This window comes from Littorina saxatilis, linkage group LG2 (genome assembly GCF_037325665.1).
Source record: "Littorina saxatilis isolate snail1 linkage group LG2, US_GU_Lsax_2.0, whole genome shotgun sequence".
NCBI classification, from domain to species: Eukaryota; Metazoa; Mollusca; class Gastropoda; order Littorinimorpha; family Littorinidae; genus Littorina; species Littorina saxatilis.
The window spans coordinates 7,964,905-7,988,962 of NC_090246.1; the positions used below are offsets into that span (position 1 = coordinate 7,964,905).

General features: G+C 41.7%; 2 protein-coding genes, 2 long non-coding RNA genes and 1 other non-coding gene across 6 annotated transcripts in view; 2 read left to right on the plus strand and 3 right to left on the minus strand.

Moving 5' to 3' along the window:
- LOC138958108 (uncharacterized) overlaps positions 1-24,058 on the plus strand; it is a 353,780-nt gene that overhangs the window by 285,314 nt on the left and 44,408 nt on the right. The window lies entirely within an intron of this gene.
- Trnaa-ugc (transfer RNA alanine (anticodon UGC)) lies at positions 1,273-1,344 on the plus strand. Its single transcript has one exon. It is a non-coding gene; the product is annotated as a tRNA-Ala (tRNA).
- The window catches only part of LOC138958105 (dehydrogenase/reductase SDR family member 7B-like), a 34,756-nt gene continuing 13,815 nt past the window's right edge, over positions 3,118-24,058 (minus strand). For both annotated transcript variants that reach the window (XM_070329168.1, XM_070329167.1), the window contains exons 3-7: positions 21,184-21,284; positions 16,490-16,718; positions 15,192-15,284; positions 14,208-14,360; positions 3,118-6,354 (exon numbers count right to left, since the gene is read on the minus strand). In XM_070329168.1, coding sequence (XP_070185269.1) covers positions 6,143-6,354; positions 14,208-14,360; positions 15,192-15,284; positions 16,490-16,718; positions 21,184-21,284 — 788 coding nt within the window. In that variant the 3' untranslated portion in view covers positions 3,118-6,142. The remainder of the gene's footprint in view (positions 6,355-14,207; positions 14,361-15,191; positions 15,285-16,489; positions 16,719-21,183; positions 21,285-24,058) is intronic.
- LOC138957058 (uncharacterized) lies at positions 10,211-12,779 on the minus strand. Its single transcript, XM_070328232.1, has 4 exons — positions 12,507-12,779; positions 11,946-12,047; positions 11,559-11,657; positions 10,211-10,349 (listed from the first exon to the last, which is right to left on the minus strand). Exons 1-4 carry the CDS (start codon positions 12,548-12,550, stop codon positions 10,211-10,213), a joined length of 384 nt encoding a protein of 127 aa, XP_070184333.1. The 5' UTR covers positions 12,551-12,779.
- On the minus strand, positions 22,600-24,000 carry LOC138958103 (uncharacterized). Its single transcript, XR_011453297.1, has 2 exons — positions 23,876-24,000; positions 22,600-23,365 (listed from the first exon to the last, which is right to left on the minus strand). It is a non-coding gene; the product is annotated as an uncharacterized lncRNA (long non-coding RNA).

The following is a 24,058-nucleotide window of genomic DNA, read 5'->3' on the forward strand; positions in this document are numbered from 1 at the left end:
AGTGGGCCTTGGGTGAGGATATGTTGTCTAGAAGGTAGTCGCTGGAATCAGGAGGGATGGCGGGAGCCACTCGACCTCAAGCTGAAACACGCTGATGTGATAATCTGGGCTTAGTTATACCCACAGCCCCATGTCCGAGTCCCTGACCAGTCGGCACAGCAGCAAGCTGTGTGACCAGCCTAGAGAACTGCTACTGCGCAGATAATCCTGGGGACTCAGACCATGGAGCTGCATATGGTCATATAAGGTTTTAAAGGTAATTCTATTTGTAGCGCATGGAGCGAAAATGTGTTGAAATGAATAGGGTTCTCCACAATGGCAGGACTTGTTAAAGATATGGAAGCGGCAGCCGCCGGCACGGAGGCGTCTGAAGATAGTGAGGAGGTTTGTTGGGAGATCGGGGTGTAGATCGTTCATATCAATGGGTTGATAGGACAGAGATGTTACGTACTGACTTCGAATGAGTTTACGGATTTTACTGTAGAACTCGGTTACTGAGTAGCCGATGTTAGTGTTAGCTGGGCTAGATTCCGCCGCCTCTTTGGCAGCGACATCCGCCAGTTCATTTCCCCGGACCCCTACGTGAGAGGGGACCCAGAGAAATGATACGGATGTGCCGGATGAGATTAACTGGTGACATATAAAGAGGATTTCTCTTTGTAGCTCTGCCCGATTTGATGTGTTTCGATGCAGAGCTTGTAATGAAGAGCGCGAGTCAGAGCAGAAAACTACCGCACGCGGTGTGACTGGGAGGTCATTTATAAAAGTGCATGCCATGAGCAAGGCAAATAGCTCGGCTGAGAATATGGAGATGTCTTTATTAAGAGTATATTTCCTTGAGATTTTGAGATCTGGGATCACAAAGGCGCAGCCAACGCTGCCGTCTGCAAATTTGGATCCGTCAGTAAAGACTTTTAAATGCTCCGAGAATTTGTAGTTTAGGGTTTCTTTTGTAACAGTAGCTAGGTAGACGGGGTTATCTTTTTTGGTAGTATTATCTTCACTGTCGTATATGATAGTAGGGGTTTCCTCAAGCCAAGGCGGGTAGGAGGGCGGGGGGACCCTGGCCAGCTCACTGACCTTCACCCCGCTATCGGCTAGAATGCGGTTTACTGTGTCGGATAAGGGTAGCGTTTTGGCCAAGAGTTGAGTGCTATGTTTGGTGTTGGCCTCATAATTTTGGTGCTAAGGAAAAAAGTCAGTCAGGACCTCGCAGGCATGTACAACGACAGTCTGACAATATCTATTTGGCCGTGAACGCTTGTAACAGTAGGGGATGTAGCTCAGTGGTAGAGCGTTCGCATTGCATGTGAAAGGCCCCGGGTTCAATCCCCGGGGTCTCCATGGTTTTTGTTTGTTTCTTTTTGAGATTAATTAATTCTGTACTTTTGTTGTTAGAACTTATAGTAACATCCTACGTTTTCTCGGAGTTGATGCTTTGGTGTACAGATATGTAAAATGTAAAATGAACAATCAACTTGAATTTACTGAGCGCGTGCGTGTTTGAATGAGTGTGTACACGTGTGTGTGTCACTGAGTGTGTGTGTTGTCAGTGTGTGTGTGTGTGTGTGTGTGTGTGTGTGTGTGTGTGTGTGTGTCTGTGTGTGTCTGTGTGTGTGACGGTGTGTGTGTGTGTGTGGTAAGAGAGAGAGAGAGAGAGAGAGAGAGAGAGAGAGAGAGAGAGACAGAGACAGAGACAGAGACAGAGACAGACTGACAGAGAGCCGGTAAAGCTGCGCGTACACAGTGTACGCGACGGACAGATTGACTCACATACTAGCAATTAAAGGCCTACAGAGAGAAAAACAAACCGAAGGGGCAACTTACAGGCTTGTAAACTGAGAAATCATGAATGCATGAACAAGTATTAGCGCTGCACTCTGATTAGTAAAACCATGATATTTATGACTATGTAAAGTGAAGTCTTGTTATCATACATCTAGTGCCAAAGCTTCGTGCAGCAAAGTGAACTTCGCAAGGAAAGAGAGAATGCTTTATGTCCTACAGGCTTAATATTTCGCCTCTTAAGGACATGATATGAGTTAAATGATTCGAGTTTTACGCCCTCACGGCTTTTGACGAGATACACAAGTGTATGCGTGTTTAGGTGGTAACAGCCCGGCATCTGCACTTACGGCAGAATGAGCAAGATTGAGGACTGAATTAACCTCTCGTCTTGCAGACGAATAATCGAGTATGCCATCTGAGAGGGCGTTCCGGATTTGTCGATCAGGGATCGGCTGCATAACCTGAACCTAAAACGAGCACGCTCAAATTATAAGTTCACCGAAAATGACACTGCACTGATGTAATGCGGAAAAAAACCTGCCGTAGAAAATATACTCCTGAAGCTCACTGCACTGTTTTGGCCTTGTCATCGATCTATTGTATAGGTTCAAGACACAGTAAAATGTCCCCTCTCACCCCACTCTCCCCTCTTTACATTCTCAAGTCACTGTTTCATCAGAGTTTCAGTTCACAACAACTGTGCATGATTTATGTTAAGTTTTATTTTATTTGCTGTTTACAAATTATTATCTTAAACATTGGTTTACATATTTTTTTCTCATAAAAAGTACACTTTTTCAGAGTTAATATCACCAATGTGAACACAATCTTTTTGAAAAGGAATCAGAGAACTTCCAAAAGTCGGCGTTACATTGACAGGAGCGCTCCAAAGATCAAGTATTGACGAGGAATGGGAACCTTCTAAAAGCAAGAATATGAACCTTCTGGTTTTTGGGCCTTCTAATCTTCCACTAAAAGGGGCCAAGGACACACACACTCTCTCTCTCACACACAAACTCTCTCTCACACACACACACACACTCAAACTCTTCTCTCTCTCTCACACTCAAACTCTTCTCTCTCTCACACACACACACACACACACACAAACTCTCTCACACACACACACAAACTCTCTCACACACACAAAACTTTCTCACACACACACACACACAATCATGTACACAGTCAAACTCTCTCTGACACACACACACACAAACTCTCACTCACACCCACACAATCCTGTACACACACACACAAACTCTCACCCACACAATCCTGTACACACACACTCAAACACACACACACAAAAAAACAGTATCTTCAACATCAACTGTATTGGTTTATTTAATTCATATAAACAGACAAAGGTCAATTCAACAAAACTTCAAACAAAGACAATAGTTGTCATTTTAGTTTGATTGAAAAAGTCAAATGAAGCAAACAAAAATGCAAGAGTGGTGATTTTGATGGAGACAGAAGTAAACTGTCATGTTTTTCACAGATGAGGGCCCCAAAGGGGGGGTATCATCACGATCACGGGAAGGGAAATTAAATTTTAGCTTTCACGATCACAGTTACCTTGATTTTTGTTTTCACGATCACGAACACCTTGACGAATAGAGGATCATAGAGTGATACAGCTGTGAAAAATGTACGTTGAAAATAAAATGCTTTGCAATAATGCCCATCACGATCACGAAAACAAATGACGATCACGATCACGAGACTTGATTTTTTTGTCATCACGGATCACGGGCAAAGTCCCATCACGATCACAGAAATGGAAATTTCGGCAATCACGGTCACAGAAAGGTCAAAAATCGCCAATCACGATCACGATTTTAAACCCTTTGGGGCCCTCACAGATATTCTTGCACCAGCATGGCCATTTAGAACACTGCATGGCTGTCATAATCTGTGTCAAATGTCATAGTTTGGTCAAAAATGCAAGTAGTGTATAGGCTAACTTGAATTGTGTTTGATTTTATGCATAATTTTTCGTTTCTCTTTGGGATCACCTCATAGTCAAGAATGTTATTCCATTTTCATGACTGTATCATCCCATTACTGGGATGAGCAGGTTGCTTCTTCCAAGTGGAAAGCGAACAGCAACAAGAGTGGCGCTACCCATGTGTGTGTGATTTTAGGGGTAATCAGTCACTTGCACTACTGGCAGAATGATCAAGTTTTTTTGTTAATGCCACAGTGGTGACACTGTGACAAGAGTGGAACATGGATACCGACTTTGAACATGAAAATAAAATAGACCCCCTTTCGTCCTGGCCTGGATTCGAACCTGTGACTGAGAAACGCCAGTCCAGTGCTCTACCAACTAAGCTACCAGGCTCCAGCAGTAGACACTACGTTTGATTTTGCCTCAATGTTATAACTTGAGCTTCTGGCTGTAACCTACATATTTCAATAATGAAATAATACTGTACATGCCAAACCATACACACTCACAAAATAATGCATGCACACACACACACACACACACACACACACACACACACACACACACACACACACACACTCACAAAATCACAAGTACAAAAGCTCCAGTGTTCAACACTTCCAAGTAAAAGACACCTTTTCTTGTCCCAGCTCCTTCACCGGATCAAGCTTTTGACTACACAGTCTGGATGATGTGGGTCGTGTTTGAGGATTACATGAAGTCTCAGTCCAAAATTCCCAATAGTTTTAGAGATACATACAGACACTTTTGTGAGGCTATGGGTCGTCCACGACCCAGGAAGCACGGTGAAGGTTTCACTATACCTGGCAAAAAAGACACTTTCCCTGGCCGAACAGACAAAGGGAGGTAATAGTCTTGCTTCATGCGTGAAATGGGCAACAAGTTATCTAATTTTGTTTCCCCCTCGTGTGTGTATGTGTCTGTGTGTGCGTCCGTGTGTGTGTGTGTATGTGTGTATGTGTATGTGTATGCGTGTGTTCGTGCATGCATGCGTGTGTGTGTGCGTATGTGCGCTCATATGCAGACTTGAAGATGTAATTAAAGGATCTGCAGACATGCTTAGATATTTCACTTGCTCAATCTTTTTTATGAACAACATAATGAAGCCATCACTAACACCAGGAACAAGTATAACACATTTGTGCAAAAACAATCCCCCGTTGACTTCCCCCTTCAAAACCCATCCCCCCCGGCCCCCCCAACCGCCATTTTTTCTCCCAGCAAAACATATCACAAATAAATCAGTCATGCTTCACATAATCTTTCTGCTTTTTATATTTAGTCAAGTTTTGACTAAATATTTTAACATCGAGGGGGAATCGAAACGAGGGTCGTGGTGTATGTGCGTGTGTGCGTGTGTGCGTGTGTGTGTGTGTGTAGAGCGATTCAGACTAAACTACTGGACCGATCTTTATGAAATTTGACATGAGAGTTCCTGGGTATGAAATCCCCGAACGTTTTTTTCATTTTTTTGATAAATGTCTTTGATGACGTCATATCCGGCTTTTCGTGAAAGTTGAGGCGGCACTGTCACGCCCTCATTTTTCAACCAAATTGGTTCAAATTTTGGTCAAGTAATCTTCGACGAAGCCCGGACTTCGGTATTGCATTTCAGCTTGGTGGCTTAAAAATTAATTAATGACTTTGGTCATTAAAAATCTGAAAATTGTAAAAAAAAATAAAAATTTATAAAACGATCCAAATTTACGTTTATCTTATTCTCCATCATTTGCTGATTCCAAAAACATATAAATATGTTATATTCGGATTAAAAACAAGCTCTGAAAATTAAATATATAAAAATTATTATCAAAATTAAATTGTCCAAATCAATTTAAAAACACTTTCATCTTATTCCTTGTTGGTTCCTGATTCCAAAAACATTAAGATATGATATGTTTGGATTAAAAACACGCTCAGAAAGTTAAAACAAAGAGAGGTACAGAAAAGCGTGCTATCCTTCTTAGCGCAACTACTACCCCGCTCTTCTTGTCAATTTCACTGCCTTTGCCATGAGCGGTGGACTGACGATGCTACGAGTATACGGTCTTGCTGAAAAATGGCATTGCGTTCAGTTTCATTCTGTGAGTTCGACAGCTACTTGACTAAATATTGTATTTTCGCCTTACGCGACTTGTTTCAAGCTCTCGTCGCCATAACGGTGCAGAATGCTTGAGAAACAATTTAGCAAAACAAGAGCAATATAGATCAAGGCTACAATTTTTATGAAAAATTATTTTTTTTATCACAAGTACATCATTTTTCTGCTGCTTTCAATTAAGTTCTCTTTGTCATTGCTTGAGAAGCAATTGAACAACAATAGAGTTTGATGCTTAATGTTTTCTGAATCATAAAAAAAACGTTATCACAAATACATCAGTCATGCTTCACATAATCTTTCCGCTGCTTGCGTGCTCTTTTTGCCATGATGGTAAAAAAGACTTGAGGAGCAACGACCCTCAAAATGACAGCCAGATGATGGTGAAGTGGAGCGATGATCTCTTCGGGTTGACGATACAGCACTGACCGCAGTACTCTCTCAGCCACAGCCTCAGCCGCCATCCCCGACTCTGTGGTCTTGTCCATGACTGAAAGAACAGAAATACACAGATACATCACAGGGATCATGTTAACTGAAATGTTCTGATATTTTACACATCAAATTATTGAAATCCTGGAATGACCCAATCAAACCGGTCACACACCTGTTTCCACACTGCTGTTCACATGCATGGCCAAATCCTCCCCAGTTTTTATTATATTATATGAAGTCTTATATCGCGCGCGTATCTCCAGACTCGGACTCAAGGCGCAGGGATCTATTTATGCCGTGTGAGATGGAATTTTTTACACAATACATCACGCATTCACATCGACCAGCAGATCGCAGCCATTTCGGCGCATATCCTACTTTTCACGGCCTATTATTCCAAGTCACACGGGTATTTTTGGTGGACATTTTTTATCTATGTCTATACAATTTTGCCAGGAAAGACCCTTTTGTCAATCGTGGAATCTTTAACGTGCACACCCCAATGTAGTGTACACGAAGGGACCTCGATCGGTTTTCCGTCTCATCCGAAAGACTAGCACTTGAACCCACCACCTAGGTTAGGAAAGGGGGGAGAAAATTGCTTAACGCCCTGACCCAATTGCAGGGTCGAACTTGCAACCTCTCGCTTCCGAGCGCAAGTGCGTTACCACTCGGCCACCCAGTCCTGAGTTTTGCCTCTCTAATTTCTCCTTCATCTGCTTTATTGGCTGCAAATACATGTACCATGTATATTTATATTTTTGCACGAGTGTGTGTTTCTTTTTAACGCAAATGACGTTTTTTTACCTACAATATACTCGGTTTTTGTTTTTTTAAGGGGATGCATACTGCAGTACTGTGTATTTTCATGTTTCCATAACCAATCAAACTCGGACATGATGCCATGTTTACTTCGTCTTGTGCTTGCATGTACACACAAAGGGGGGTAGCTGCACTAGTGCAGGTCTGAATATAAGCTGACCTGGAAAATCAAAAGTTTCTCCACTTTTAACCCACCAGGCGGCGTGGTCTCAGACCTTACACATGGAAAAACCAAGCTCTTAACTACAAAACAATATGTCAATGCACCCGTCTTTACCTCTCCAACTTCTGGACAACTTTTCATTGACGTAATGATTAATTAATTAATCAATGAATTAATGGTTGTGGATTGGAATTAAACATAAGTCTGTTTAAAATCAGACAAAAATTAATCATGTGAACAACAGTTTAGCAACACAACTCTGCTGAGACAACAGTGAAGCTTTCTTTCTTTCTTTATTTATTTGATGTTTTACGTCGTTTTCAACCACAAAGGTTATATCGCGATGGGGAAAGGGGGGAGATGGGATAGAGCAACTTGTCAATTGTTTCTTGTTCACAAAAGCACTAATCAAAAAATTGCTCCAGGGGCTTGCAACGTAGTACAATATATTACCTTACTGGGAGAATGCAAGTTTCCAGTACAAAGGACTTAACATTTCTTACATACTGCTTGACTAAAATCTTTACAAACATTGACTATATTCTATACAAGAAACACTTAACAAGGGTAAAAGGAGAAACAAAATCCGTTAGTCGCCGCATTAAGACATGCTGGGGAGCATCGGGTAAATTCTTTCTCGTACCAACCAATATGGGACTCCCCCTAACCCGCGGGCTGCTCTGCCGTGTAAAGGCAGAAGGAAGCAAGTCCATGAAACATAGTTTCGAGAAAATCGACATTTTCTGTTTGCATCACTGTTTTGGAATGAAAAGCTTTACATGATTTCTTTGTTTGCTGATAACATGTAGGGCATTATTGTGCGTTTCTGCTATGAATATTAAAACCCTCATTTAATTCATCACTTAGAAATAATGATTTTTGTGGACTTACTGCCTTTTGCCGAATTAATTCCCCAAACTCATTCACTTAAAAATAATGGTAAAAGGCAGTAAGAGGACATACTGCTTTCTGCCAAATTATATCCCGACTTAAATCTTATTTTAAAAAAATGGCAAAAAGCAGCATTGGACTTACTGCTTTCTGCCATATTATATCCTAGCGTTATATCTGGCTGAGAAAAAGGCATAAAGCAGCAAGTGGACTTACTGCTTTCTGCTAATTTATTATCTCAGAAAATTGAAAGTAGAAGAAATACACGCAACACTGCTTTTGGAACGTTTTTCAAATGTGACTTTACGTCCAGTGATTTCGTGATTTTCTGAATGCAAAAACAACTTCCTTGGTGAACAATTTGTATTTTCCTTTGTGATTAACTGATACGAATGTTCCCGTTTTCCTAAATTTCAACACATGCTTAAGTTAGTCTTTGTCTGAGTTCCTTGTTTTGCTTATCATTCTGTGGTCGCTCTCCAATGATTAACTTTATTGTTAATCCGTTCTTGTGTCATTGATATCGTTTAAAAAGACCATTATTTTTAATACAAGTCTGATACTCTCTTTTGATATTCACAAGAAAAATATTGACTTGAACGCAATTATTTTAAAATAAAAATAAAAATCTAAGAAATTGTGTACACACACACACACGCTTTGTTCTTGCTGCTTGTCTGTAACAGTCACACACACACACACATACACACACACACACACACACACACACACACACACACACACACACTTTTGTTTTCCTTCTCACTGTCTCTCTCGCTTTCGTTTGCTAATACGAATTAGAATCCAGGATCTGACAATAAGACGTTTTATTTATTGAGTTTGACTAACGATTTCCAAAGGACACAACATTAAAGCAACAGCATGACAAAAAGAACTGGCTTGACAAGCCGCCATAATACCAGTGTTAACTATATATATATCGTGCAGTGTTCACTTTCAGCTGAAGTGTTCCACTTTTGAACAATATGTGTTTAATTAGTCTTAAAAACTGTGTGATGAACTATATAATCATTTGTAGTTGTACACCATGCGCGCTACATTTGCTAGTATAATTGCATAGTAATTTACACAGTGTCCACAAACATTGTAGTTGAGTGTTCAACTAGCAAAACCACAAACCTGCAAAATATGATGTAGTATATTCATTTACCACCCCATCTCCCCCAGTTAGTCTACACCCCTTCTAAAACTATTCACTGACATTCTGCCATCCGACTGATGACAATTATCTACTACAGCGATTAACTGGATGTAGATTTGTTCCATGAGCCTGTTCGGATAACTAACAAACAATATACAATCCCCCCACCCCCTCTCCCTCCTCGTCCCAACGTTCTGCATCTCTGCGCTCATCATCTGTTATTGTCAAACTGAAAGTTGTCAGTATATAGTACTCCTCTTCCTCTTCGTCGGTCCATAACCGTCGTATGTTGCTGGCATTGTCATTTAGGTAAGATCCATTGTGGCCTCTTCTCCAGCAAGCCGAGGTGGTTGCATCTCGCAGTTGCAACCTGCCAGCAACGGACGAATTCGGTCGAAGTGGTTGGCATGAGTGTGACACAGTGTGATATACCGTGGATGCACCGACTCATCATGCCCACCAACAATTTCGACAGCTTCCTCCTGGGGTGGGAATCAGAGCCATCTGTACGCTGCAGCGTTGTCGCCTTGCCCAGGGTGTGGCGAGAACACGTACAGGTGACGACCGAGCCAAGTTGCGATGGCGTAGAGTTCGCAAGCTGTTGCCCACCTGCCCAACTGTCGCATGTCCCGAAGGTGGTCGTCGATGGTTGTACCCACGCACTGTTCGAATAACTGAGGCTGGGAAGCAATAGTGTTGCACACCATGTCTCGCCACTTGCCATGGTTGGAACATAGGTCAGAGTCATTCTCAAAGCAGAACAGATAAGAAGGTAAGGCATCATCTGCGTCACTTAGGATGGAGGTACTTGATGTTATGTCTCTTGTTATCCTGCTGTCTGGATTTTTCTTCCTCGCTGGTGTCGTCTGGTCATCAGAGGAACATAGGTCTGAGCAGATAAGAAGGTAAGGCATCATCTGCGTCACTTAGGATGGAGGGGCTTGATGTTTCGGAAACGTGTGTTGAATCGTCGTATGTATGAGGAGCAATGGTGCAGTCACCGATTAAGCACCTGTCAACATAAAAGTTAACAATATCCCATTATAATGGCGACAAGCTACCACACAAATAACCGTAGGATCAGACAACAGTGGGTGAACACGATTATCAGGAGAAGATGCGGAATACAAAGCAATCGGTATACAAAGCAACACTTTAATCGGTAAGTGAAAATGTGTTTCTAATGACAACTTTAATGAACAATCTAATTAACTAATTGAAATTCAATCCCAAAGTGCGGACTGAGTCAAAGATTGCTTGACCAAAGTTTGGTTGAAAAATGAGAGCGTGACAGTTCCGCCTCAACTATCACTTAAAGCCGGATATGACGTCATCGAAGACATTTATCGACAAAATGAAAAAAATCTTGGGATATCATACCCAGGAACTCTCATGTCAAGTGTTATTAAGATCGGTCAAGTAGTTTTCTCTGAATCGCTCTACATGTACACACAGACACACACGCACACACTGACACAGTCAATAGACCCTCGTCTCGATTTCCCGCCTGTGTTAAAACATTCTTCACTAAGTGTAACAAGATGTACTTTTCTTGTGGATTTGAACTCTATCAGATGTTAAAACAATTACGACAACAGTCAGGACAGTATTGATGGTAAAGTAAATATCTCTTTTTTATGTTTGGTGCGATTGACTTGCAGAGAATCTTCAGAGAATATCACCGCCCTGGATTCAAGTTACAAGCTCACATGAGTCTTTATTCCCAACAAAAACGCGTTAAAGACTTTTAGCAATACAAACACAACTCTATACTTTTACACAAATGCAGTCCTTGGGAACAGCTTGTGTAAATAAATGTGTTACGTGGTGTGAAATACATTTTTTTTTAATCAATGAGTGATCTGATTGACAAAAACAATATCCAGGGTATTCTGTTCTTGATCTTTAATTATGCTCAAAATAAACACTCTACATAGACAATATAGAAACGTCAGACGGTTCCGCTGTTGATGTCTGCTATTGTGAAGCTTATTCGAAATTACTTGCCAATCATATTTTCTGACGACAGCTGGGTAGAGGGATCTTGTTACGTTAGTGGCGTGTGATTTTGTGCAGGGATGACTGTCCAGCTTCGCCGTTTGCCGATCCGAGTTTTAATGTTATATCTGGGATGAGTCTAGCAGTTCTTAATGTGAACAAAAAGAAATGAACAACTCGAATCTGCACTAACTTCAATAAGTGAATGAAACCGACACCATACCTGCTTGTTCCTTGCAATCTGATGTGAACGCCTTGAGTTGTTTGGGGGAGCACAGTCTCTTCCACGGATTGGTCTTGTCTGCCCTTGTCGCTTACACATCTGTCAAATGAAAACGGCAGCAAAAGTGAGACATTTTATTGACAACTCTCCTCCCCACCCTTCTTCACATCATCCTTTTCCTCTCCCGCGCACCCCCACCCCCTCCCTCCATCTCCCCTCCGGGCCACTGTAATGACAAACGATAACTGCTGCTGCTGCTGATACTAATACTACTGCAACGAAAGTGATGTCAAGATGTTGCTCATTTTAAAACATACCTCTTCAGCCCGAGAAAAGAAAGGAATGAAAAAATGGCACACTATTTTTGGCTGTGTAAGTGAAACATACCTTGTTTTGGGCCCTTCAGCAAAAGGGGGCAGTGGTGGCGAGTATCCCTCAGACTGTGTGCTGCAGCTGTCGTCGCTGCCTGTCCCGCTTCGAATCACATTTCTGTCAGATATAATAGGACACAATACTTATTTCAATGGTTGGAAGCACAAAAAAACGGGAGAACAATCCTCCAGTTTTAGATCTAACACGCTGTCAGTGCTCAAGACTAGTACTAGTGTTGTTCAACCACAAGTCACTCATTCTAGATCAAAACAAATATCTCTTTGTATTAGAAACATGCTAAATGCATCCATAAATATCATGATGAAAAGAACAGAAGTGAATAGTCAAGAAGTCACGGTGGAAGTAGCGTAGAACAACAAAACTATAATAAATGGGCATTTGAACTATGGCATTTTACTTGCTAGCTCCGTAATGCAAGTGCACATTGGAATACCCAAATCAGTCAGAAAATCTGTGTTGTCGTTGTAAATTCCCATACACCTATTGAGAGAGAGTCATTTCAGACCGGAACGCAAAACTGCCAACAACAAAAATGAAACAAACAAACCAACTTACTGTTGCTTCAGATAGTTGAACACGTCGGCAGCTCTCATCGCCATTTTCCCCGACAAAGGCCAGGGAAATAATGATACAATAAGCTTAGTTCTGATTGGTTAATCGCTGTCAGGATTACAAAAGGGTGAACGCGATTGGCTAATGGACATAGAGCGCTGAACCATGCAAACTCGTTTTGAGGCTTGCAAGGAAGTAAGTCCAGTGCAAACCTGAAAACCAAAAGTCCCTGGACTTGCTTCCATTTGCCGATTTTTATCCTTCGATTAAAAATTTTTTAGTGGACTTACTTCTTCAAAAAGTCCATAAATATTGATCGCACATCTTAGAAATATTGACACAAGATGCGCCTTTTTTCCATCTGCATTATGATATCAAAATCTCATTTTTACCAAATTTGGACTTACTGCCTTCTGCCAATACACGGCAGTGCTGTGCATGCAGTCCAAGGGAGACAATCCAAAACTGTGAGCAACAGAACCACATGAAAAGGTACTATCCTTTTCGTGTAAGCAATCATGCACACCATCACAAATCCATGAAGTCTTTTTCATATAATAACAGCAACCTTCCACATGGACACATACCAAAAACCAACAGGTTCACTTCTATTTAAGCGTATGACATTTTTTATAAACTAATTTCATAAGTGACTCAGGTGTCAATCTACAAAATATATTCAGCAAACAAATACCACCCTGCACAGGGTCAGCAGCCATAATGTTGAGTTTCGGTGTGTGTCCATGTCAATAAACGCTCTTATTCCATGTAAAATCCAGGGATCTGGGATCTGATGTGGTGTAAATGATCGTTTATAAAATAAGAAATGCGCGTATCTTTCACAAATACTTGTTGCTCTGAAACTGGAAAGCAAAAGGTATATACAGCGGAACCCCCCTATTAAGACCCCCTAATTTAAGTCTTCCTGCCTTTTAAGACCTTGTTTTCTCAGACTTTCTGTTCATAACCTCAGTAAATTTGACCCCGTTTTAAGACGTGATTTTCTCAGATTTTCGAAGGTCTTAAAATGGGGGTTCCACTGTAGAATTTATATACCGTATTTTCCGGGTCATAAGGCGCGACTTTTTTCTCGAGTTTGACCCCTGCACCTTGTATAATGAAGTGCCTAATCCATGTATGAAATACGAAAAAAATCAAAGAGACCGCCTGAGTACCAGTCAAACAATTTGTGATAATGCATGTTTCAGCAACTAGGTACTACCCTGGTCAAGTTTCCTCTCAAGACATCAAAGAGACCGCCCCATAGGTTAAACTCGGTCACTGACCCCGGTGCACGAAGTGTTTCCTCTCTCAGATATGACAGGGGAACCACCTCTCATAGCTAAAACTGGGTCATTGACCCCTGGGAAGAAAGTCAGTGTCTATAAACAAGGCATCCCAGCTATCACAATGGACCTGCCTTTGATCTCGCCACACACACAGAGCACACATATTTCCACTCTGTATTCTTCCTTTGATGTTCGGCTTATTTTTATTCTTCGACCGTTTGTTACCGGTATACTTTTTCAATTTTGGTGCGCCCTATCAGCCCCCTGCGCCCAATGGGTGACTGGATTACAATTTTTTTAAAAGAAGGGGGTGCGCCTTATGCGCTTTAGCGCCTTGTAACCCGGAAAATACGGTATATATATGTTTATACCTGTAATCAATATTTTAGTTTTGTACCCCATAGCCTTTGCTTACCTCCGTGAACAGAACCATCCCCGCACACAGCACTTGTAGACAGATTGGTGCGGATGTATCCAGGACTCAGCACCGACACACTGACACAGGTGTCGGCAAGCTCGGCACGCAGGCAGTCAAAGAATGCTTGAAGTGCGTGTTTTGATGCAGAATCTGCAGACCAGATACAAAGAGAATTGTTTGTTTGAAGTGAAATATGGTTGCATGCATGTGTGCGAACATATGCACAAGCACACAAAGACACAAAAAGACGGACAGAAGCACACACATACACATGGGCATGCACACACACACACACAGAGACACACACAGAGGCACACACACACACACACACACACACACACACACACACACACAATCATGACAATAAGATGAGACAATGTACACGTGCACGCTTGCTATGAGCGCAAATGGCTTGAGAACACAACAGCACCAGAAACAACAGATAATTTTAGACTCTGTAAGCAAAAAACAAAACATTAATTTAAAGGCGAAGTTCGGGAGGAACTTTTCTGCGAGTACGAAGATTTGATTAATGACCTCCAGACGCGCAACTGACACTCACACCCTCTATCCAACAAGTGTCTGGAACTGTTTAGATAAGCAGTAGTATGGTGGTATCTCTGATTACTGGACCGAGAAAAAAGGGGAAGTCAATGTTTTGTTCACTTTCGTGTCTTCCTGTGAAATTGGAGACGGCCTGTAAATTAGCCTGTGGGCATAGGGAAGCTGGGTGTTGATAACTAATGATAACAGACTTGGAGGAACGAGTCGCTGTACCACATAGCAGACATTCTTTCAAAACTGCGGCTTTAACATGTAATTGTAGTTCAGGCAACCTAATCCATATTTTACGCTGTCATAACACATGATACACCAAAAAGATTGCTGGTAATGTACGTCTTTAAACGTAAACGTTAAGATTTAGCATTCAAATAAACTTGCAATACAACATGAAAACGGAATCAAACAGCATATACTCACACGCTGATCTGTAGGGAATGGACATCTTTCCCTGTACACTGCTGATGCCCACAATGTGACCGCTCTTCTGGCTCAGCATGGCGGGTAGCAACGCTGAAAAACCAATGCCCACAGATGTTAGTGTCAATTCGAGCCCAGCATATCAATGCTAGTTTAGTAAAGCCATTAAAGGAGCACAATCATAAATCAATTTTCTGTGACAAAATTAGGAAACAGTATAAAATTATGTTCCTTTTTATGGTTAGTCAATTGTGACTAAGATACAACAAATGTGACCCTCCACCACGAAATGAGTCGCATGTCACCTTTGCATGATTTCATATTTTTACATTTTCTTAAAGAAGTTTGTTATGCTCTATCCAGTGGTGAAACCCATTTTAGAAAAGAGTGTGGGGCGGGGATGTAGCTCAGTCAGTAGTGCGCTGGATTTGTATCCAGTTGGCCGCTGTCAGCGTGAGTTCGTCCCCACGTTCGGCGAGAGATTTATTTCTCAGAGTCAACTTTGTGTGCAGACTCTCCTCGGTGTCCGAACACCCCCGTGTGTACACGCAAGCACAAGACCAAGTGCGCACGAAAAAGATCCTGTAATCCATGTCAGAGTTCGGTGGGTTATAGAAACACGAAAATACCCAGCATGCTTCCTCCGAAAACGGCGTATGGCTGCCTAAATGGCGGGGTAAAAAACGGGCATACACGTAAAATTCCACTTGTGTAAAAAACACGAGTGTACGTGGGCGTTTCAGCCCACGAACGAAGAAGAAGAAGAAGAAAAGAGTGAAAACTGTTTGAGTTATAAGCCTGTGACTAAGGTGACCCTCACACTGTTACCAGACACTCCCCGGACTTATATTCAGCCTAGTGCAGAACCGTAAGAGGTGACATGCGACTCATTTCGTGGTGGAGGGTCACAAATTTTGTTTGTTGGCATGTACACTGCTCAGCATCTCTTGCTTAGCTGGCATACAACATTAAAACCTCAGTCTGTCAAAAACATCAATTTCACCTGGGATTTTTAACCGCACTGTCACAGTCATATCTTTTACATCTACCTAGCGCGTCACTCTTTTTTGACAAATTCTTGATCTTGTGCTCAATTGTACGTTCAAAAATTAAGATGTGAAAAACACTACAATTGCAAACAAAAAGCAATAAATCAAGTTGCTATCAACAGGTGATGCAAGAAAAATTAGGCGCAAAGAATACTGCCTGAGTATGATGGTATAATCAAACAAATGAGTACATGTATTATGAGTAATGATATAAGTAAAAAAAAAAAATCTTGTCCTTTTTGTGAATACCTTTTATAAAAGCCACATGACCGAAATAGTTGACAGTCATCAACTTCTGGTCAACATCAATGGTCGTGTCTTGAATGCAGCCCCGATAACTGATGCCGGCATTGTTGATGAGGATGTCCACTCCCCCAAATAAGTGCAACGCTTGCCGCCCTTTCTCATGTAGGGAGTTCAAATCCTCTAGGTCCAACTTTAAAATTGCTGGTTCTTGATAGTCTTTCACGGGGGATATCTGCAACATCATAATTATTGTCACATTGTGAATGCAGTTTCTCTTTGTCTATACAGCTGTACCTGCGACATGAGGCCTCTCTGATAAATGGACACCTGACGCGTGTTTCTTTCAGGCGAGATATTCTTTCGGCTAGCCGCTCGCGAAGCTAGGAGGCGAGATTGTCTATGAAACGATTTAATGGCTAGCTACGCAAGAATTAAACACCATTGGTTGATTCCGAAAAGGTCGTCTGCACTGGTCGGTAAAAAACCATGGACAGCCAATCGGATGGGCAGCTGCGTGGCGGCCATGTTTTCTCGCCAAGCGAGCAAGCCCAAAGCTACCTAGCGTCGGCAAGCGTTGGCTAGCGTCACTTGCGGTGAGATGTTCCCAAGAAACGATACTTCCTCGCCCCACTCGCCAATCTCGCCTATTCTCGCCTGCAAGAAACAGGGGACTGGCTCCCATGAACGAACACCTTCTGAAGTCCCATTGTCTATTACCTTGACCAAAATATACCTATCATATGACGGGCCACCTACAATGTAGGGACACTTTCAACTGGCCCCAGGGGTGTCCTTTTATCGTAGGTACCACTGTCATTCTATAGTCTATAGAGTTGCATATACTTACCTTTTTTGTTCTTTTTATTTGGAAAAAAAACCAAAAACCACACGAGGAAGTAGAAGGACTCAGGAAGTATATCTGTCAGGTTTGTATGCATGGCTTATGATAGAGTGAATACTCTTGCTTTTATTGAGGCAAACTTTGCCCACATGCTCCTTGTCAGACGCATCCATCCCTATAGTGACTGGCCTTTAATGTCACGTGGACAAGTTTGCCTTAATATTAGGCAAAAAAAAAAAGGTCTGTTTACGGTAACATAGGCCAAAAAAATAGGGTCGGTAGGTCGGGATTTTTTTTTTTCCCCAAAAAACCATATTTTTATGTTATTTTGCTTTGCTTTTTTTCCCCCCCAAATGCCAAAAAAAAGTCTAGGATCGCGCGAAAAAAATAGGGTCGGTCGGGTTACCGTAAACAGACTATTTTTTTTTTTGCCTTAACAAAATCAAGATTATGCACTCTCTCACAACCCACACAAACCCAAACGGAAATTGCATGTTCAACATCATAAGCCGTGTGTTTCCATGGCTGTTGCGAGGATTTATATATCCTTTCGGTAAATTTGCCAAAATGGTCTTAAAGCTTTGGCAATTTTCAAAAGTTGTTTATTAATTTGTCACTCTTTAGCATGACCTTTCCTCCATCTTGAAAATGTATGGTGTATTCTGAGATGAAAATTCAATATTTCACCTGTCTTAATTGTCATGGTGAGAAAAGATCTTTATTGTTTTCAACATAGTGTGTCTCGCCAGCAGTGAATTTATTTGTTGTACTTCTTCTTCTTCTTCGGTTATTGGCTGAAACTCCCACGTTCACTCATGTTTTTGCACGAGTGGGTTCTTACATGTATGACCCATTTAGCCCTGCCATACGCCGCTTTCGGGGGAGGCATGCTGGACATTTTTGCGTTTCTATAACCCACCAAACTCTGACATGGATTACAGGCTGTTTTCCGTGGGCACAAATGGTCTTGTGCTTGTGTGTACACACGAAGGGAGATAAGGCACTAGCAGGTCTGCACAAAAGTTGACCTGGGAGATCTGAACCCTTAACCCACCAGGCCGCTGCGGCCGAGATTTGAACTCACGACCTTCCGATTAGGAGGCCGATGTCATATCCACTAAGCCACTGCGCCCGTCATTTGTTAAACTATCAGGGATGTCGTTAGGCGTCGGACATCGGACATAGATCGATTAAATGGCTCAAATGTCCGATTCACATGGTGGTCAAATGTCCTATCGTTTTCAACTGAGCGCGGTCATTGTCCGATAAGAACTCCATTCCTTCCGACAGCGCGTCATTTGATAATTTTCCTTTCATGATAGAAATCTTCAAAAAGCGACCGAGCGCACTAGCGTACAGGTGCACTGAAGTTGTGCAGTGCAGATCTTGCGTTTTCCGAACCGTTTGCGGTATGAGCCGTTTGCGTACACCCGTCTGTCTATAGCACACTAAAGTAAGGAGTACGGGAGACAACTCCAACTGACTAAGTCTCGCGTCTGCTTTAATTTGCCTTCGGTTAGAGATGAAGCGCACGACACTGGAAAAAATTAAGCCTGCCCAAGAACAGCAGAAGCTGAACGCGTTTGGCGTTTCAACGGCATCATGTGTTACATGACTAGTAGCATCATTCTGGAAAATAAAAGTGCCAATGAGAGTCGCCGCTGAAAGTGAAACCTCCCCAATCACGGAAAGTAAAGTTTCGTCACTTGTAGATGGTGTCGGTACAGCAGGAAATTCACACAAACGGTCTTTTAATAAGGTTAACTATTTATGGCTGACACAGAGGAACTGGCAAACTGTTTTGTCGAGTCTGTCAAGCAAAAACCTGCAGTTTGTGTGCCAATCAAAGTAAGAGTGCTGACGTTTTTGATTGCTTTTTAGTTTGTTTGTTTCTTTTTATATTTAGTCAAGTTTTGACTAAATATTTTAACATCGAGGGGGAATCGAAACGAGGGTCGTGGTGTATGTGCGTATGTGTGTGTGTGCGTGCGTGTGTGTGTGTGTGTGTGTGTGTAGAGCGATTCAGACTAAACTACAGGACCGATCTTTATGAAATTTGACATGAGAGTTCCTGGGTATGAAATCTCGGAACGTTTTTTTCATTTTTTTGATAAATGTCTTTGATGACGTCATATCCGGCTTTTCGTGAAAGTTGAGGCGGCACTGTCACGCCCTCATTTTTCAACCAAATTGGTTGAAATTTTGGTCAAGTACTCTTCGACGAAGCCCGGGGTTCGGTATTGCATTTCAGCTTGGTGGCTTAAAAATTAATTAATGACTTTGGTCATTAAAAATCTGAAAATTGTAAAAAAAAATAAAAAATTATAAAACGATCCAAATTTACGTTTATCTTATTCTCCATCATTTGCTGATTCCAAAAACATATAAATATGTTATATTCGGATTAAAAACAAGCTCTGAAAATTAAATATATAAAAATTATTATCAAATTTTTTTTTTCGAAATCAATTTAAAAACACTTTCATCTTATTCCTTGTCGGTTCCTGATTCCAAAAATATATAGATATGATATGTTTGGATTAAAAACACGCTCAGAAAGTTAAAACGAAGAGAGGTACAGAAAAGCGTGCTATGCAGCATAGCGTAACCACTACCCCGCTCTTCTTGTCAATTTCACTGCCTATGCCGCGAGCGGTGGACCACGAGTATACGGTCTTGCTGCGTTGCATTGCGTTCAACAGCTACTTGACTAAATATTGTATTTTCGCCTTACGCGACTTGTTTGTGTATGTCCTGTTTGAAACAAAAATAATAAAACATACGCACACAATGTTGGTACATATGCTGATATGTGTGTGTGCACTTGATTTTGTGTTTTGCAGAAAATTATAAAGTCCTAATAAAATGTATGAAAGCAGTCAAATGTCCCATTGATACTGAAGAGCTCAGGACATTTTGTCCTATAGGTATGAATTTGTGGCAACATCCCTGAACTATTAGTGTATACCTTTAAGGCAAGAAATGAATAAAATCTTTCAGCCCGAATGCTTTTCGAATAATGACATTCCCTTGTTCATTAATGCACACACAAACCATGACCAGTCCCCTGTTTCTTACAGGCCGGATAGGTGAGATATTGTCCAGTGGGGTGAGGAAGTACCGTTTCTTGGGCACATCTCGCCGCGAGTGACGCTAGAATTCTCGCCTCGAACGCTAGGTAGCTTTGGGCTTGCTCGTTTGGCGAGAAAACATGGCCGCCACGCAGCTGCCCATCCGATTGGCTGTCCATGGTTTTTTACCGACCAGTGCAGACGACCTTTTCGGAATCAACCAATGGTGTTTAATTCTTGCATAGCTAGCCATTAAACCGTTTCATGGACAATCTCGCCTCCTAGCTTCGCGAGCGGCTAGCCGAAAGAATATCTCGCCTGAAAGAAACACGCATCGGTATCTGGACCAGCCTACAACCCCCCCAACCCAATTCACAATCTTTCTCTCCTCCCTGATTTCAGACTTCCTCCTTTTTATGACCTTGATTTTCTGTTCATATAGCCTATGACTACATCTCCATTTTAACCCTTACACTGGTGCAATTCTGTAACAAATGTTACATAGCCACTGGTGAATTAACAGAGAGAAAAATAAAGAAAAACGGTCATATAGGTTTTCGCATCCATGGGAGGTAAACAGACTGAGCCAGTAGCGCGACATATGAAGTAGCGCGACATATGTCGCGACAACCACCCTAACGGGTTTAAGACTCAATCCTCCCTTTGAATCCCTGATTTTGTCACATTTACCAAGGTCTTACTTAGTTGGAAGAGAGTAGTTGGAAGAGCCGGAGGGGGGTGGGGGGGGAGGGGGGGGGGGGGGGGGGGGAGAGAAACCACTGCACCTTAGATTTGAGCAGGGCCCGTTTGACAGCATTCAGTCTCTCCTCGCTTCTTCCTGCCAGTATTACCCTGCATCCTTGACTATGAAACACTTTGGCACAAGCTGCAAAACAAATAATTAATACAACAAAGTAAAGCAACGAAGTAAAGCAACGGAGATCAAACGGAATATTCTGAAACAGTACACTGTCTATGCAAATACAGGGTGACCCAAAAAAAAGAGTACCCAAACAAAACGTCATAAATTGACCAAAAATAAAACAATCTTCATAAAATTTATTTACACACACAAGTAGCCTCTGCATGATTTGCACAGAAAATTTTAGCGTTCTAGCTTGTCTTTCAGGAAAGTTATGCTCATTCTACAGAACATGCTCCAAATCCAAAATTTTAATAATAAATTTTCATTTAATTAATATACTTACCCAACTCACATATAGCAATTAACTCTAGTTCAGTGCTGGTAACGCTGTACGCGTTCCCCTTGGTAACAAGGGAGACCACCCTAAAAAAGAGTGATCCATCCCATAATATCAGACCGATGTCCGGTCCAACATCCGTATGCGTGCGCATACGCCGCCATTTGTATCATTCGAACGAAGCCCAACTCACTACTTTTTTAGAACCCAATACCACCACAGCGGGGAGGCGGGAGGGTTTAAACGATGTGAGTTGGGTAAGTATATTAATTAAATGAAAATTTATTATTAAAATTTTGGATTAAATTACATATTATTACCCAACTCACATATAGCAGATTGCTACTATAGGTGGTGGGTACTTACCAAAACTAGGCACGCAGGACCTGTCCCGCCGCTACCATGGCAGGCAGCGCGGAGCTTCCATCCTGTCTGACAGAAGCGACGTCTCTGAGGTAAAAGTTGACGAAAACGTCCTCAGAACGCCAATAAGCGGCTTCCAGTACCTCGGCTAGCTTGCCGGACCGAAGAACTGCCACAGTGGATGCCCAGGCTCTCGCCTCATGGGTTCTAGCCGCGGTGAGAGGCAACACTGCCCTAATATCACCCGACTGCACTTGCCACCAGGCATATGCTCGTTTGATCAGAGTGGAGATCCATTTGGCCAGAGTCACCTTAGCTATATCCTTACACCTAGCCGTGTTTAAAGATATGAAAAGAAGCTTTTGACTTTCTGACCTAACAGGCCGAGTTCGAGACAGATAACATCGGAGAGCTCTCACAGGACAATTTGCAATATCGGGATCTCCAGGAGCCAAAATCTTGCTCAAGGGCGGTGTCAGGGCCAAAAACTGGGATCCCAATCGATCGCAGCCAATGGTCCTGGGATTCTTTTTGTTTAAAGTGATAGACTGGATTTATATTGGTCGATTTCACTACACACACACAATCACTCAGTTATTCGCCCCATACTAAAAAGATGTATTTTCTAACACAATGTTTTAAAAGATAAACAAGAAATTTATTACGTTCAGACAAACAAACAGGACGTCACTACACATTCACCACCGTTACCTTCCACAAATATAGAATACAAAAAAGACGATCTGAAACACAAGAAAACAAAACGTATAGTTTGGAAAAGGCAATAGCCTAATACTAAAACCAAAACACAATACAGTTGACTTTTCCCCTGTCTAACTGGGGTTTTTTCCTATTGATGCTCAGATGATGAGATCAAAACCCCGGAAGAAGTCGTTCACCCTTCCTCAAAAATAATATGACAATTCCCAAAAATCCAAAACCCAAAACAAAATTTTGACCCCAACCTAAGATGACGCCATCATCTAATTAGGCCGACCAAAGTTCAAAAATGTCTTGTAAATAGTCACATCTTCAAAAAAGAATAAAATAATGACATCGAAGTTCAGTGCTCAAAAAGTACGAAGTAGCTATTCTGTCTTCAGGAGTGAGGTCTAGAACTCTTTATGATCCAACTGGCTGGTTCGGATCACAATACGGACTGTTGTCAAACACTTAAAAGTCTTTAGAGTCCATTGCCAACTGGGTATGTTTTACTTAACAGTCTGTAGTTCATTCATGTTAAGTTCAGAACATCTGAGTCATGGTTGGTGGCGCAAACCCCATCTGGCGACGCCCCCGTAATCGTGTAGTTGGCCCACGTCTCACTCAGAGTTGGCCCACGTCTAGCTCTGGGTTGGCCCACCATCCCTCAACATCAGTTTGGCAACAGCACTGCAGGTGCCTAAACATATGTTATACCGAAACCCCATACAGTAATACAACTTCCGCTTTACATAAAGTTCCGTAAACAATCCAATTCTTATGAAATATTTACAAGTTTTCTAGTTGCACAACCAAAAATTATCCAAAATTTGGTACAACCGTTCAAATATGTCACAAGTGACCTCATTGGAGATAATGAATCAAAACAAGTTCACAATAAAACAAATTCCCAACATTTGATTTTAATTTCCCCATCTGAGAACATGTTCCTTACTGAAGGTCATTTCCTTCTTGGTCTGACTTCCTAGTCAGCCATATTTGAATATTGTTACCTCCATGTTTCCCTCTAAACCTTGCTAACTCAAAATGTTAAAATCAGGATATTTCCAAACAAGAGAACTCAATTGAAGTATGTTACACCTCTATCACACCAAACCCTACGAGAAATGTGATAATTTCAAGACAATGACACAAACAACTATCCATTCATTCTACAACATGGCTATCTGAGGAGAAAAGAAATACTCACAAGTCCCATACATCAGGGTCCACCTGTGCAAGTCCAAGAATCCAGCACAAACTTCTCTGTCCGTTAACTTCACCCAACCATAGAAATGAAATTCACTACGATTTCAAACAAGAAATACATTAGTGCCCGCATGGGGAAGAAAATAATTTCTTCACAGATGCCTCCAAGGAGCACAGAGAATTG

Coding starts and splice junctions, on each gene's coding strand:
- LOC138957058 (XM_070328232.1), bottom strand. CDS start 12,550: ATGGCGATGAGAGCTGCCGACGTGTTCAACTATCTGAAGCAACA. Junction 11,658..11,945: donor GCTGAAGGGCCCAAAACAAG/GTATGTTTCACT, acceptor TTCATTTGACAG/ATGTGTAAGCGACAAGGGCA. Junction 10,350..11,558: donor AGATTGCAAGGAACAAGCAG/GTATGGTGTCGG, acceptor TTATGTTGACAG/GTGCTTAATCGGTGACTGCA.